This window comes from Harmonia axyridis, chromosome 1 (genome assembly GCF_914767665.1).
Source record: "Harmonia axyridis chromosome 1, icHarAxyr1.1, whole genome shotgun sequence".
In the NCBI taxonomy this organism is placed as follows: Eukaryota; Metazoa; Arthropoda; class Insecta; order Coleoptera; family Coccinellidae; genus Harmonia; species Harmonia axyridis.
The window spans coordinates 30,091,560-30,109,032 of NC_059501.1; the positions used below are offsets into that span (position 1 = coordinate 30,091,560).

The 17,473-nt window shown below is 34.6% G+C and overlaps 2 protein-coding genes across 2 annotated transcripts in view; one reads left to right on the forward strand and one right to left on the reverse strand.

Annotated features, from left to right (window-relative positions):
- Positions 1–2,101: 2,101 nt before the first annotated feature.
- LOC123688334 lies at positions 2,102–7,163 on the reverse strand. Its single transcript, XM_045627102.1, has 5 exons — positions 6,241–7,163; positions 3,354–3,462; positions 3,190–3,291; positions 2,917–3,072; positions 2,102–2,859 (listed from the first exon to the last, which is right to left on the reverse strand). Exons 1-5 carry the CDS (start codon positions 6,996–6,998, stop codon positions 2,806–2,808), a joined length of 1,179 nt encoding a protein of 392 aa, XP_045483058.1. The 5' UTR covers positions 6,999–7,163; the 3' UTR covers positions 2,102–2,805.
- A 9,791-nt stretch (positions 7,164–16,954) lies between these two features.
- Positions 16,955–17,473, forward strand: part of LOC123688383 (aldo-keto reductase family 1 member A1-like) — a 39,683-nt gene continuing 39,164 nt past the window's right edge. Inside the window, exon 1 of the mRNA XM_045627105.1 lies at positions 16,955–17,280. Within this exon, the coding sequence (XP_045483061.1) occupies positions 17,206–17,280 (75 nt within the window). The 5' untranslated portion in view covers positions 16,955–17,205. The remainder of the gene's footprint in view (positions 17,281–17,473) is intronic.

Here is a 17,473-nt window from a genome sequence, read left to right on the forward strand (position 1 = left end):
AGGTTTTCTTTTCACATTTTTCTATAGAACCAGTGCTTCACCAAAAAATAGTTCTGGTGGAAAGAAGCAGGTACCCTTCCAGAAAAAATATCACCCTATAGATTTGCATACAAAATAAGCACATCATAAGATGAAAATTTTAAATCGGAAGATCTATGACAATTCAAGTTAGATATTTTGTGAAGGGAAGGTGCTATGCGAAAAAAAACTTTAACACCGGTATCTCAAAACCAAAGCGTTTGCAGATTCATGTTATAGGGCTTTTTTCTCAAAATGATCTGAGAAATCTGTCATTTTCATTTGTACACATTAGGAACACCGTTTAGATATAATCAATTCAGAACTGATATCTGCTCAATTAAATTGCAATTTGAATGAATCATAATAAATTGTATAACACGGTCAGACAATTTTTCGATGCGAATTACTCAGTTCAGTACTTTGAAAACTACTGTATTGAAATTTTGTGACGAGAATGAAACAAAAAACCGTAAATAACGAGTACGTGCATACCGATTACGAATGCAAAAAACGAGCGACACCGACAAAGCGGATAGAGAAAGGAAAATAATAAACCTCGGACATAGATGTGATCGTAGAGCAGTAAAAGTACTCATCTTGAAAGCGATAACAAACTCATTAACCGTAAAAGGGTCCGATTTTGTACTCCGTGTCGATTTCAGAGGGAAGTGAAATGATTATTGGTTCTTTTTGTAGAAAAATTTTCGTTTTTGCGAGAATTCTGAAATTTTATATTTTGGAAATATTGGGGGGGGGGAGTAATTACCACCCATTTCTACGCCCTTGCTGGAAACATTGAAAATATAGCTAGCCTTCCCTAGAATTTGTGTATAAGCATAAAATAATCACAAAATATATGACTTAAGCTATGAACAAAAAAATACTATAAGTAAATATAATCGATGAAAAAAAATCTTCGAAAATGGGGGGCGCTGTCTAAGATATTGCCACAGGCGCAATAGTACCTAGATACGGCCCTGTGAGTAGGTAGTTGAATATTCGTCTAAAATCAGTGCTCCAAACTTGAGCAGAAGTGGTTCGACAATAACCTTGGTTTTTATACAAATCGTTGCCATTTATCCCAGCATTGAAGATCCGTCTGATTTGCGATTCTAAGCATTACCCACTCATACTTACATATTTCCATATTTCATCTGCATCCTGAATAATGAATGTTCCATCAAGAAGCCAGTGGCGTACCCAGACATAAGTCTTGGGGGGGGGGGATAAAGAAAACAAATTTTCAAATTTTCCTTCTTTTCTAAAGAATTTTGCTTACTCATGATAAGATTGTGATATATAAGGTTGTAACATATAATGGATATTCCTTCTGGGGGGATATATCCCCCTTATCCCCCCCCCTTAGGTACGCCACTGCAAGAAGCCTCTTGAAGGAACTTTCGTTTAGCCAAATAAATTCGAATAATTTTCCGTTTTGCTCCGATATCTTTCAATATTTATTGTATCAACTATTTGTGTAAATGAGAGGCTGGTTATATTTGAAATAAAAATGTTTAATTGATTGGAATGAAGATTGAATATGTTTATAAGAAGTGTCAAATAACTAGGAAGGTTCATTCAAGTGTATTTCGATAACTTATTGATTATGTCACAACAAATCCAAATGTGATCAAGGCTATAGATATTAGGAGTATTGGAGGTAATTGCAACCCCTATCTCAAGACTTCTATCAAATGAAATTTCAGTATTTTTGCCAAGAAATTGATGTTAACCTGATGAAATTATTTTTCAAAATTCATTTCCAAGCATGTTTTTAATTTTCAGGCATTTATTGAAAATTCAAAGAAAATATCTAAAAAGAAAACCCAATATTTCCCCGATAAGAGATCCGATCGAGTTGAAATTTTTCGTGTGTATATAAAAAAAATCACTCAAACCTCCTTATTAGAAAGGCTACTAGAGACTACGTAAGAGCCCCGAGAGAACAAAAGAGACCGAAGATGGCAGTTCCATATAGGAAGAGCTTATTTAAATGGCACATATACTGTGCAATTATCTAGTAATTATAAAAACCTTTTTTTTGGCGTATTGTCAACTGATTGAGCAGAACTCATCAATTTGCCAGAGGTGAATAACACTGAAATGAAGCGGTGAAAGGCTAATAGGAATGGCCTAACTGCAAAAGAGATAGAGAAGTTTGAAGTTAAAGTTTGTGTACAAAAATATTTTGAAAACTCTTCGGAGCTATTCAACAGTTGCAACAAAAAGCATTCAGAATTGAATACTCAATCATATCATATATTTTTTAGTTATATTTCTTTCACACTGCTACATGTAATTAGATTACGTCTGTTTGTAACAATATAAATCAATAAATAAATATCAGATAGAAAAATTAATAAAATTTTTTTTGGGAAAAATTATTTTCATTAGCTACCCTTATAATCTGAAGTCCTTTGGGCACAAAAATAACTCAGTAAAGAATATCATAATCCCAGTTCTCAAAACTTAAGCCCAGTTTTTCAGAAACATCCAATAGGGACTCGAAATTGGAACACTCTTCAGATTTTCAAGTTCAAAGAATCCATAATGAAGATAAAATTCATTGTAGAATTGGCGGAATTTGATTGAGTCGAGAGATTTATATAACTTGTATTTTTACTTTCTCACTGTGCGGTTGAAAGGAAATTCTCCTGAAAATTTTCAGGATTGCATAAAGTGAGTGAATTTTACATGATTATAGAAGCATCTATTAGTATTTATGCTCTGGTAGATGTACTCGGTGTATTTTTCAAATGACATTCTTTGTTATTCCATTCAATCCTACTCTGATGATTTACTCAGCAAAGTGACATAAGAATAAGCTGCCTTGATGATCTGAAAAATATATTGAATATAAACGAAGATGAGTGACGAAATTAATGCAAAACCCACCAGTATTAATATTTCGTTCGACATGGCATATAAAGGTCCAATATGCAAACATAAAGGATGTCTCATTTGTCTCATCATCATTATATAGTTTTTCCGAACGTTGACATCTTGTTTATACCATTTACTCTCATATATGGCCATCGAGAGACTGGAACTCTGAAGTATTTAACGAAAAAAAAATAATAATCAACATCAGCCTACGAGTTTAGTATAGTTTTTTTTTGGAAATTTACTAATATGTAATTTAGAAAAAAGCAAAAATAACAGATTTACCTCGGATATTATTTCATATGCACTTGTGTAGTTGAAGTGCAATCCTAAGTAATTGAAGCAAAGATAATTGATATGAAACAATACAGCGGAATATTCAGAATGCTGAAAAAAATATTTTCGTTTTATTTGAAAGTGTTTTGTTTAATTCGTTTTTTGCAACTCACTTTTATCTCTGACAATATTTTGCTGACTGTTGCACCAATTTGCAAAGAATAAAAAGCGAAATCGAACAATATGGGATATTTTAAGAAACCATCAAGAAATTTGACGTACCTGTGAAATGAACAATAAGAATATATTTCGTCGTCATCAAAATGCAGTTTTCATTTTTGAAAATAAATTTGAAAAACAAGAGGTGAAATTTATCTGCTTTAAATCATTTGGTTTGGTTTCTATCCCGTACAATCTTCGAGTTGAGAGATTTCAGAGATAGAGCAGAGTTTGATTAAAATTATTAAAAATGAATAATTACTGCGTAAGGTAAAAAACGTTTAAATATCATCCTTAAAAAAATTTCGCATATTTGTTAAATATTTCAGGGAATATACGAGGAATAATTTTGAGAGCTTATAAAACTTGATGGAGTACAAAAATCTGGGGCCAAAACAAATGTGAAATCTAACGTTGTGAAAAATGTTAAGTACCTAAAATCATTCCTAAAAAACTAAGAATATTTTGCACAAATCACAAGAAAAATCAGAAGTAATTGTGAAGTAAGTGGAAAAGAATATCTGTGTTTTTCGGATTTTTAGCCGAAAGTGGTTTCAAACGAAAATGCTCCACTCTGCACTGATGATAAACTTGTCCTAAAACTCGATTCAATTCGTCCGTATGCACGATAACTTCAGAAAAGATGCAGTGGCGACGATAGGGGATGGCAGGAGGACCCGGGTCCCCCTAAAATTTTACATACTAAGCCTAAAAGATTAGCAGAACTATAATTCTGCTTTACTTTGGCCCCCCCGAAAAATCCGCCCCCCCTTTGACCACCTCTGTTTTTAAAAGCTGGTGTCGCCACTGAACGGAAATATCTAGAAACTTATAGGGTAGTTTCAGATCTAGAATGCATCAGATGAGCTCGTTAATTGGCAATGACATTTAATTCAGTTTTCCTCTATTCAGCACATACTGGAAGCAGATACTCCTTCATTCAAAAAGTTATGAATTTTTCATTAGAAAATAACCCTAAAATTGCCATTTCCACCCTCCCCGAGGCCCGACAAACCGTATGAATGAAGTATGTCAGTCGATTCAGTTTTCCTCTACTTACCATATACTAAACTTACCACATACAGAAAACGGTACTCTATTATTCAAAAAAAAAAAACAAATGAAGATTAAACTAGAAAATACACCTAATATCGCTATAATCCCCCTCCCCGAGGCCTGACAAACTATAAGGAGTATGTCATTTAATTCTGTTTTCCTCTGTTCACCACATACTAAAAGCAGAAAGTAGTAATCCGTCGTTCAAAAAAGTTTTTTTTCCTTAAATTACCCCTAAAATCGCCATTACTAAACTATATGGAGTATGTCTTTCGATTCAGTTCTCCTCTATTTACCATATACTGAAGGCAGAAGGCGGTACTTCTTCATTAAAAAAGTTATTAATTTTTATCTAAATATAGAAAATTCAAGAATAATGTAAAAAAATTACCCATCTTTTCGTGACAAAAAAAAACGACGGAGTAGAGGCTTTAAATTTTGATGTTAAATTTCAATCAAAACCTTATAAAATTCATGGGGAAAATTATAAAAGAAATATATATCTAATATTTCCGTGATCTGATCGAGATGAGATATTGCTTGTGGTAATAACAATTTCAATATTCGAACAAAATTTCGTGTTGTTGGTGTCATTATAAAAATATTCAAGCAAAATATCTAAAAAAACCTATTATTGAGTGACACTATATTTCACTGATTATTATTAATCTAATCGGCTTTCAATTTTTTGAACTATTGAATATTCCATACATGAAAACTTTCAGCAATATAAACACTGAAGGATACCTCTACTAGATGGCATCAACAGAAATTCTTCAAAAATATTCGTTAGTTCACTGAAAATAGATGACAATAAATCTGAACTATAGCAATTAAAAATTCCAGAGAGGAAAAGTATCAAAGTTTTGGAATTTTACTACAACTGCTATGGAAAGTAGCGTATTCTTCGTAGCTTACTAAATTTCAAAAGTATTTATTGCTCATACTGTGAGAAAAATTATTCCACTCGGCATTTTGCCCACATCTCGCTTGATAAACCAATGGAATTAGGGTTTTGAAAAGTAGTTTCTATGGAAACACAATAAGAAATGCATAGGTAGTGTCAACGAAAGCCATTTTGAGTTGAATCAGTTACATTACTTGAATTATTTAAATTTGTGCAGTTGTAAGAAAAGTATAGTGTGCAACATGTGGAGAAAGTTCTTTTCTCACTAGTGAGAAAAGGTGGACTTTCCCCACTTGTTGTACAATATACTATTGTTTTACTAGGCAGCAAAGTAGGAGATGGACTACCGCGCCTGATAGTTCATAGATCATAGGCTAGGAATTCAGGTGAGGCAGCCAATCTACTATGCAGCCGAGTTGAACATATAATTTTTTCTCCGATTGTTTTTAATGATATATGTAGGAAATTCGTATTTGCAAATTATTCCAACAATCTTTTTATTTTTCCTGTAGTGATAAATTTGATAGAAATAGCAATTGTTGGAATGGTTGGTGCTATAGAAATGTATATGTCCAATGTCCATAATAATTATAGTTTGATAACTTATGAAATGTTTTTATTCCCATCAAGAAAAAAAATTTTGCTGCCTAGATAGGAAAGTTCATACTTTGCTTTGAAAAAACAAAATTGAAGTAGGCCAGCCAATCAAAAACATAAAACATCATCAGTTCGCGAAAATTATCATAGAGATACTTTTATTCGAGGTTATTACCGCATTTGAAGGTCAGACGTAATGTAAATAGCGTGAAAGTAACGGCAAAAAAGTCCAGAATCTGATTATTTTGATAGAAGACCTCATAAATCACATTATAACTTACTTGATTAGTTCTTGGTGGGTAATTGTATTACGTTTCAATGATTGCATTATGCAATGCTCTCTATTCGGATCAATCGAATAATCCACATTACTCTCGAATTCCTTCAAAGAATACTTCAGTGCCTGAATTTGTGCCACAGTGAATGTCACATAGGAGAAAAAGATAGATTGTGTGGCGATAGAATAAAGTATCACGAATATGACGCCCAAAGTCTGTGCAGCCATCCCTGCATAAAACCATGCTCCACTCATATAAGGCAGAGTAAATACAATAGGCTGTCTTTTGACCGATTTCAAAATTTGGGTTCCGTTGAGATTACGTTCAACCTCCTTCCAACTAGTTTCCGTCTGAAAAAGCAAGGCATAGCAAAACATTATGAAAGCACTGCTAATCATCAAGCTATAAATGATTGACAATTTGAAATTGATCCTCTTGTTCTTCCTCAGGATCTTCAAATTTTCAGGAACTCTAGAAGCTTCCATCCTTTGCTCTATATTCAGTGATTCAGTGAGCAAGTTCCTGGCAGCTTCAGATTCAAAAACCCAAACTTTCAAGAGTAGAGTGATGTACTGTATTTCATAGCTCAGCGTTTCGCTGAATAAAGATTTGTCAATGAAAAATGCATAAGGCACTGTTATAGGTCCACATAGCAGGAGTGAACCAATAACCTCAAATCTCATTAGTAATCTGTAAGCCTCATAAGCATGTTGTAAATATGGGTTATCTAATTGAAGAGGCCACATTCCACAAAGAACCATGGATACTTGAGAAAATCTGAAGAAATTTATCCGGTTTGAGGATCTGAAAGTAAAGAAGATACATAATTATTAACTTTTCTCCAAGGATGCTTTCGCCAAGCAAGGCCGTAGCCAGAGGGGGTGTCCGATGGGGTCCGGATCCCCTGCAATTTTTTCAGAAATACAAGATTCTAACTTCACTGAAAATACTTTAGAATTGAATCTTCCATATTATTGCATATCCAGAGGAATTTATTAATCATACGATCATTTAGTGTAGGTACATTTCTTAATCTATCTTGAGTATTTCTCAAGTGTTTCGCCTTATCTTGGAAAGAATAACTGACAAAGGTCTATAAGAAGTTGTGTATTTCTCGAGTGCAATATATATGTATGAAATTATCGAATGTATTTTATGGATTTACATTTGGTGTACAACTTTGCTTCCGCCGTTTTGCAATAGATGGATGTAGCGGTAAGTGGTAATCGAAATAAATAGATCGTAGATTGTTATACAATAAGCTTAGGTATTCGTAAACATCACGCCATCGAAATTTTAGTCGATTTCTGTCTGCATCATAAAGTTATTCTCGATTAAACATGTCAGCTTACTAGCCAAATTCTCGTCATTTGCGGATGGTTTTAATTTTCTGCTTTTATATAAATAAATCTTTTGAAGAAGATTTTGATGTCGAAGACCAGCATGGAAGAGAGAAGGTTTTCGAAGATCAAAAACAGGAGGCATTACTTGATCAAAACTCGTGTTAAACTCAATAAGAATTGTCAGGATCATTGGCAGTGATGCAACAAGCCATTTTACAACGCCTAAGAGTCATGCGAATGATTCAGAAAGAAGGAAATTGGGTGTCGTACTAGTTGACCTCCTCCTGAAAAAAATCAACCTTTTATTTGAAACATATTTTTCCGTGAGATGTTTCCTTTTCGAGACTTTTGTCTGATTCTATTTGCAAAAATCACCCCCGGAAGGTATATAAATAATTGTACAATTATCGGTATCAAACTCCGCAATATTTTTCTAGTGTCAACGGACCCCACCCCGAATTTTTTTTCTAGCTACAGCCTTGTTGCCAAGGGTGCTTCGCCTTCATTGGCCAACGTAGGTTGCAGGGTCTAGTCAGTTTTAAATAATTTCCAGGGAAAAGTTATTGTGTTGTAAAAAAAAATCTTTCGTTTATAATTGGAAGAATTCTTTGATCTACTACTAACCTTCTCAGGTGACGCATTTTGTTCGTGAAACTATCAACTTAGATTTCCCAGAGTGATGGACTGATGCGAAATTTTTATGACATGATTCTTCCATCGATCTGCTGAATGATGAATTGAATAATTACACCTTTGGTTAGCGGATATATCAAGGATAAATCTGGTAACATGAAAAAGCACCATTTTGAGTTATTCATACGGTCGCATAAATAATTGCTACAGTGATAATTACCCGTCGAAATGAAGCCATTAATTATTCAATTCGAATTTAGATTCGAAAGTGCATATGACATTAGTCACACGCTAATTTTAATACCCTAAACGAGTTATATATGAGTCTAACTGAGATTCAAATTTTCAATGATAGATATATAATAATAATAATAATAATACAGGTTCTTTATTTTCTACAGGTATATACCCAGTTAGATTATTATATTATCATTACAATAAACATTATTATTATTATCTCACCATATAATTGATATCAAGAAAAAGATATATAAAATATACTATATTAGACATTGAATTCGACACAAATTGGGAAGAAAAAAATAAACGGAAAATACATACAATGGTGGAATTAATGAAGGAAACAAAGTCTAAACACCAAAATGTTTTCAATATCAAAACCAAAGTTTTTTAAACCAATCATTACACTTCGTTTTAAACGAGTAAATAATCCAAAAACCTACCTAATTTATATCACAACAACCAGAAATATCATTGAACAACGAACACATATGCCTTATAGGTTTTTTTTTATGTTCTGGTTCCCACGAAAGGGGATATCCTGTAATGTTCAGAGGACATCGTGAGAACCAAGGAAAAGAAGGTAGGAATTGGTGTCCTTTTTGAATTTATGAAGATTATATACCTCGGGGAACACCTCCCTAGGCAATGTGTTCGTTCTAGGAGTACTCGAATAAAATACATGATTGGATCTAGAACGGAACCTCGGAACCAAAAATTTCACAGAGGCGAGAAGATCAGGAGAACCTATGTTACCATGCAAAAGGTTGTGAATAAACTTCAGGGATAATAGTGATTTCAAGCGATACGACCTCGAACCTATCCAAAAAAGTCTCTGATCGAGGCTCCTCACCAGGTAAACCATCCTTCCTACAAACTAAATATTTTAGAAATTTTCGTTGCAAAGATTCTAAATGGTGACGATGGATATTGTAGATATCAACGCAACTTGAATGCAGAAGATGAGGCCGAGTTTATATGAGGGACAAAACTTAAATTCCGAATCTCGTCAACCCTACTCAAAACAGATTCACCAATGGTATACTCAAAGCAAACATTATGGATCTTCCTACTAAATGTAACAACATTTCATTTTTTAACATTCAAGCTCAATCTGTCCAAAGCACACCAATCTGAAACAGCACTGAGTTCCATCTGTAAGTAGATACAATCATCAATGGTTTTTATTTTACTTAATATTTTCAAAGAATCGAGAAATACATGAGTCCATCATATCATCGACAAAAAGAAGAAACATACGCGGGCCCTAATTTGAGCCCTGCAAGATCTTCGAGACATAAAACCATCCTAACCCTCTATTTAACCTTATGATATATGGAATAGAACATAATTATCTCAACAGTTTGGTAAAATTAGATAGAATAGAAATCGGTCTATAATTGATAAAAAGTGTTGGATCGCTATTTTTCATTAAAGGTACACTTTTAGCAACCTTCCAAACTCTTGGATACATATTTGTCTTAAAAACTAGATGAAAAAATATGGTACAATGGTTCGGCGAATACATGAATGTAGTCCTTCACTATAAAACTTGGGATCCTGTCGGGATCAGCATTATCCTTTGCAGGTATAGTAAAGGGTGTTTTATTTAGAGCTATAGAACTTTAAATTACAATAAAACAACGATGGATTATTCGATTGACACGAATTTTATTCATCCGCAAGATAATCTTGTGCCATTACATTTTAAATATGATTTCTGGCATATGACCGCCACGGCTGGCTCGGATGTAGTCCAATCTGGACGTCCAATTTTCGATGACTCTTTCCAACATTTGTGGCCGTATATCGGCAATAACACGGCGAATGTTGTCTTCCAAATGGTCAAGGGTTTGTGGCTTATCCGCATAGACCAATGACTTTACATAGCCCCACAGAAAGTAGTCTAGCGGTGTTAAATCACAAGACCTTGGAGGCCAATTCACAGGTCCAAAACGTGAAATTAGGCGGTCACCAAACGTGTTTTTCAATAAATCGATTGTGGCACGAGCTGTGTGACGTCTTGTTGGAACCACAGCTCGTGGACATCATGGTTGTTCAATTCAGGAATGAAAAAGTCAGTAATCATAGGTCTATACCGATCACCACTGACTGTAACGTTCTGGCCATCATCGTTTCTGAAGAAGTACGGACCAATTATTCCACCAGCCCATAAAGCGCACCAAAGAGTCAGTTTTTCTGGATGTAACGGTGTTTCGACATACACTTGAGGATTAGCTTCACTCCAAATGCGGCAGTTCTGTTTGTTGACGTAGCCATTCAACCAGAAGTGCGCTTCATCGCTAAACAAAATAAAATGGACGTAGTGCGCGATACGTATTCCGCACAGAACCATTATTTTCGAAATAAAATTGCACTATTTGCAAGCGTTGTTCAGGCGTGAGTCTATTCATGATGAATTGACAAACCAAACTGAGAATAAATCACTTGACAGCTGTTAAATCGGTCGCCATCTTGAATAGTAATGCCAACTTAAAGTTATATACCTCGAAAAAAAACACCCGTTATATCCAAAGTCACTGGAGGAAGCTGAATATTTCGATTATACAAAGGTTGTCCCAAATTCCAGAATCTTGTTTGAGGCAAGTGAATTTATTGCCTAACAATGCTTTCAAATAAACCCCGGTATTTAGCGGATCGCGGTATCCACTTCAAATCATCTATGGCCAAGTGTTTTTATGGACTAGTTCAAGTGACTTTGGATATACTATACTCAGTTTCCTGGACGCGAAAAGTATGTCCTGCAATAACGTTGACATTAATCAAATTCTGATTTACAAACTCATTGTCACAGTCGAAAGCCACATCAGTTGTCAAGCCATCAACTGTTTCATTCGGTTTATCATACCGTGTTCCATCCTTGTCAACCATAACACCTGGTAAAAGAGAGCCAGACTTCTTTCTCCGAAGGAATGACTAAAATTCTGATGGATTATCAAACAGAAGAGGAAAATTGGCTTTCCTCAAATTGAATGTTTGTGGAGTGCTAGAGCTAGCACCAAAATTTTTCATTCTTGTCATTGCCACCCTCATCAGGGTATACCTTCCTTCTATCTAATGAAAGTGACAAGTAAAATTTGGCGTTCGGAATGGAGCTCTCATAATGTCATCATCAAAGTCTAATCGGTGATCCCTCAGAGAAAGTTCTAGGTTTCAGTCTTCCCAGGAAAATTTGATGTATTTCAAATCGACTAAGAACTGGTCATGGCCGTTGCAATAGTATGCTCTTTAAATGGCAGAAACTATTGACCACTTGGAGAATATGTACTTGTCCAATTCAAATAAATTTTATACTGGTTACCAAGCTATCCGCATTCAGTTTCAGATTCTTTTTTAGAATGGGTAGCTAATCAATATAATGGAAACTATCATTTATTACTCCTTTTTGGTTCTCTTCTCTTTAGTTTTCAAATTTAATTATAAATCGTCAACCGTTGGTGAAAAGAAAGGATGGAGAAGATTTTGTTTGGATGAAGAGAAAGCCCTTCAATATAAATATGTCAGCTTATTCTGTCAACAAATACACAAACCAGTCAATGCACCTATACGGGGAGACCAGGTTTTTGTTAAGGTTTTTATTTGTGCTCTTGTATCACACGTTGAAATGTATGATGCCCCGTTAACATTTCTTCTGCTAATACTGAGATTACATCTTGAAGCTGTCGCGAGCAGAGCTTCGGGTGATGGTGGGACTGCTGACGGGGCACTGTCTGTACAAACATTATTTGTACCGTATGGGAAAGTCAGCAGACGAGATTTGCAGGCTCTGTAGATCGGAAGCAGAAACGGCCGAACACTTGTTATGCAAGTGTCCGGAGCTGGCTGGCCTAAGAACCATTCACATGGGTAAGCCGGTCCTGGATACCAGAGAGGTAACGGCCAAGGCCCCTAAGGAGGTTGTCAATTTTATTGACGTCGTTGACGTCCTCCCTGGGTTTCTATGAATGAGTAGGGTAGTGAACAAAAGATCTGCATGATCGCAGTTCCCGGAAGGCTTACCGAAGCAAAACGACCCCAGTTCAAATAATAATAATAATAATACTGAGATTACATCTACACATGTTTTATTGTTCGAAGTTGATGATTTTTGTATTGCCCAAGTAATATTATTACGAATTTGAAAGCACCATTTAAAATGAATTAAATAATTCGAGATTTTCTCGAAATTAATTGATATCTGTCGAATTTCAAACGATTTGGGGAAAAATAATATGTTTACCTCGTGGGAAAAGCCACATTTCTGGACTCTGTGTTGCTAGCAATCTCCACAGTAGCCCAAGAATGTTAGGCTTTTCCCCTCCGGTAAACAATGTACTACTTCTTTCAAAAGTCGGAAATATTTTCTTGAAACGAGGAAATGTGCTAGAAGACTCTGTAGTTCGTCCTGTAAATTCAATAATATTTCAATTGCCGATGATTCATCATTTTTCTTGAATCGAGTAGCACATGTCATAATATTAAGGATGACTGTTTTCGCGTGTTCGATTCTTCTACATTCTCTAGTTCGTCTTCCTGTCTTTTCGTTATAAATTCTGCTAACGATATAGAGCTTGAACTTTATTGAAGGCTCTCTACTTGGTTATTCATTACTAATAAATATAATCAGAGTATCACATGCAGGTCTTCAAACATGAGAGCGTTGCATAATATGAATCAGAATAATTTTCTTGTCTAATTCTGTGGGAAATCATATAATTCAGCTATACCTTGTAGGTAGAACAAAATAAGGAATTCATCAAGAGTAGCTTGACATTTTAACAAACTACTTGACTCTAAAATCAAGATCGTGAAAAATTACTTGAGACATGAGCTTGACTCGACTTGATTTTAGATATTTATTGCTTGACTTGATATCACTCGAGCTTTGTATGCATGCACCAAAATTGGTAGATTTTGCACGGCATATATTTCTGCAATCTCGTGCGCGCTTAGACTAAATGAGGGGATTCCTCGAGCGCCGAGAGACTATGAAGAATCCGCCAGTGTGAATTTATTAGTAGTGTTCTCTCATTTCTATAAAAAATATTGGTAGATTTTGGTAATTTCAGAAATCTAAAAGCTGGAGCCACATTGAAAATAAAGTTTTGACAAACCATTGAAATAAATGAATGTTTTTATTCAATATGAAAAAGACTCGGAAAAAAAGAATATAAGAAACAAGAAGAATATATAGAATTCATTCAATAAATTTCACACACTCACATATATGTAATTAAATAAAAAACTAAAAAGAATGGAATTTTTTCTCAGGAAAAACAAAACGAATTTCGCGGCAAATATTGGAGGGCAGCATTTTTTACTTTTTCCGAGGAATCCGAATTCCTAGAAGTACCTACGTATTGAATAGATTTATTTAATATCACAGATGATTTTTTATATCAAATTAATTAGGGTTGGGCGTGGGCGCATTCGAATTTAAAATAATGGTTCATCCGCATCATCCGATTGTTTTACTCAATCATCTTAAAGAAAAAAAAAAACAAAATATTCAAGCGTTTCATAGAATCGAAACTCAGTTGAAAATCTTGAAGCCGCAGCAGGGCCCGCTCTAGAGAGGCGGCAAATATTGTAGGGTGGCATTTTCTACAATTTTCGAGAAATCTGAATTCCTAGAAGAAAGGATTGGAAAAATGGCTATACAGGGTCTTTCACGAGGAACCTCACCCATATTTATACGGGAAACTACAGAACGTATTTTCATGAAATTCAGCACTTATAAGTATTTCACGATGCTGATGAAATCTAAAATATTTTCAAGGCATGAGCACCTCCGGTTTTTCCGGAAATTACGTCAACTTCCGTTTTTCAAATTAGAACACCATTTTTTTATTGCAGAAATAGATTCCTTAGAAAATTTCAAGTTATTTTGATGTAACATTTTTCAGTTTTGGTTGGAAAATTCTCTCTGAGCGGGAAAATTCGAAAAAAAATCGAAAATAGAGCTCCGCTGAAACGAGAATAACTTCGAGGTTTTTGGATGGAAAATTTTCATTTTTGGGATTTTTCAAGATGTTAGATTGATGTATCCACTTTAAAAATCGAAATCGCGATTCATGATACAGGGGGTGAAAAAATCGCTTTCAAAGTTAGAGATGACAAAATCGTGAAAAATCAATTTTTTCAAATTAGAACTCCATTTTTTTATGGCAGATATTGAATCTACGTTAAAAAATAATGTGAGTGTATGCATCTTACCCTTGCCCTAAAGTGGATATTTTCTGAGTTATTCACAAAAAACTGTTTTTCGTCTTGAATTTTCAGCTATTTCTTTTCCCTTCACGCCAAAAAGATGAAATTTTCAGGAACTGTTACTTAAACCATGTTTTAGATTTTACTACCCTAATATGCAAGAGAAAAAAGTTACAGGTTTTTCCTAAATAGATGGCGAATTTTGATTCGAATTTGTATCGGAAACCTCTTTATTTCAACTAATCGGCCATCGGTTTTCTCTCCAGTGATAAATAAATAATTCCTTATGAACCATATGCAAAAACTTACCATGTTTTACTTTTTTTTTTTTAAAGATAGATATCATTAATTACATCTGCCAAATTCCTCTTTATTCAGTAGCATTTTGTGTTTACTATTAATTTGGTGATAATTCGTATTAAGTTATAAAATCGATCACTATGCCTAATTTTACCAATGAAGATTATTTAAATCTCATTCTATTTCATGGAGAATGTAATAAAGTTGTAGATAGAACGATTCGACTGTTCATTGAGAGGTTTCCTGACCGACCCAGACCAACGAGAGATACCATTAACAGAACCATGACAAACTTGAGAAATATTGGATCTTCCGTTAAGAAAACTATACACAGAGAAAAAAGTGTAGTAGAAGATGTGAACAACGAAATTACAGTTCTTGCATATTTTCGTGTGAATCCTCAAAATTCTCTCAAAGATGCCGAGATTGATCTGGGATCAATCGAGTGTTTGGAGAATATTAAAAAAACATAAAATGCACCCATATAAATTCAATAGGGTACAGCATTTGAAGGAAACTGACTTCGTCAGGAGAACAGAGTTTTGCGAAGCTATGATGATTCGATTTCAAGAGAATGAAAACTTTTTGGACTGTATAATTTGGACAGATGAATCTAAATTCACAAAGAATGGTTCTTTCAATAGGCATAACAGTCATTATTGGGATGAAGAGAACAACCACCACTTCAGACAATGGAACTTTCAAGAGACCTGGAGTTTCAATGTTTTTTGCGCCATCAAAAATAATGCAATTCTCGATGTTCACATTTATGATGGGACTTTAACTGGTAAGACAGAACACTACACATGTTTGCATTATTTAAAGAATGTTCTCCCTTAGGAGATAGATATTCTGACATATTGACTCAAATAATTGAGCCGCTAGTACAGAACCATAATGACTTATGGTATCAACAAGATGGCGCGCCTCCACACAATTCACTCAATGTGTCAGATATCCTCTACAGGCTATTTGAAGATCGATGGTTGGCGAAGAATGGTCCACATCTTTGGCCACCACGTGCTCCCGATTTAACTCCTTTAGACTATTATGTTTGGGGTAGGATAAAAAATATTGTCTACTCAACTCCCCTGACTGATAAAGAGGACTGCATAGAACGAGTCAGAAATGCGTTCAGGTTTGTTTAGATTTTTAGATTCATAGTTTTGAAACTCAATTTGGTTTTTAAACACTTTTGCAGATCTCTTCCCCCGATGAAATAAGAAGATCAACGCACGAAGCATTCCTGAGACGTATAAATAAATGTCTAGAAATTAACGGTCAAAACTTTGAGCATCTTCTCTAGTTATAACTGCGAGAGTTTGCCATGGTTCTCCTAATAGTAACTTGAAGTCGGTTTCAAGAAGGGGTGAAAAATCTACAGCATGGTTCAAATAACAGTTCCTGAAAATTTCATCTTTTTGGCGTGAAGGGAAAAGAAATAGCTGAAAATTCAAGACGAAAAACAGTTTTTTGTGAATAACTCAGAAAATATCCATTTTAGGGCAAGGGTGTGATGCATACACTCACATTATTTTTCAACGTAGATTCAATATCTGCCATAAAAAAATGGGGTTCTAATTTGAAAAAATTGATTTTTCACGATTTTGTCATCCCTAACTTTGAAAGCGATTTTTTCACCCCCTGTATCATGAATCGCGATTTCGATTTTTAAAGTGGATACATCAATCTTACATCTTGAAAAATCCCAAATCACTTCACAAAAGCTCAATTTTTATTCTTTTTGTTCACCCATGTATATAAAAAAAAAGTAACTGGGGAAGGTACCTAAATAGTTATGTTCCAGAAGTACCTAGATGCCATTCAAAAATATAATTTCTAAAATCGTCCAAAGTGTTCAAGAGAAAATTAACTACAAACTACGTTGAGATTTTGTCGGTTGCTCTAAATTTGTGGGTGGGTATATTATGTCATGTGCTCCTCTTCTCGATTCAACAACAGTGATGAATCATTGCCAATTAAAATATTATCGCATCAACCGGACGCCGAGCTGGACGGTATACAGAGGCTCCTAGCACATTTCCTCATATCAAGGAAATATCTGCCGGTAAAAAAAATAGTTTTCATTGTTTCCACAAGTTGGAAGGTAATACACGATAAGTGCAGCACGCTACTGATAAATACCTACTTAAATTCAGTATTACTTAAGTCCCTGAGTATAGCAGTCGCGGTTTCATCGATCGATATAATCGGTAGGTAAACGGTAGTCTGAACTGCAACGATGACTTCAAAAATTCCATCTTTCACGTTGAACAATGGCAGAGAGATGCCTTCAATCGGGTATGGCACATGGCAGGTGAGGAAAAACATACATTGTTAGATAACGCCATCTAAAAATATAACAAGCGACTTGTTTACTTATTCACTATAGGTTATTTCTATCTCTAGGATTCTGATGAATTTGAGCTTTTCAATTCATCAATTTTTTGGGGACTTTCAATATATATATATATATATATATATATATATATATATATATATATATATAT

Bases quoted from the DNA above. Each gene is read 5' to 3' on its own strand.
- LOC123688334 (XM_045627102.1), bottom strand. From the start codon at position 6,998: ATGGTTCTTTGTGGAATGTGGCCTCTTCAATTAGATAACCCATATTTA. The intron at 3,073-3,189 runs GTAAATCTGTTA...TAAATACTTCAG, and splicing joins CATATGAAATAATATCCGAG to AGTTCCAGTCTCTCGATGGC. The intron at 2,860-2,916 runs GTGGGTTTTGCA...TATATTTTTCAG, and splicing joins CGAACGAAATATTAATACTG to ATCATCAAGGCAGCTTATTC.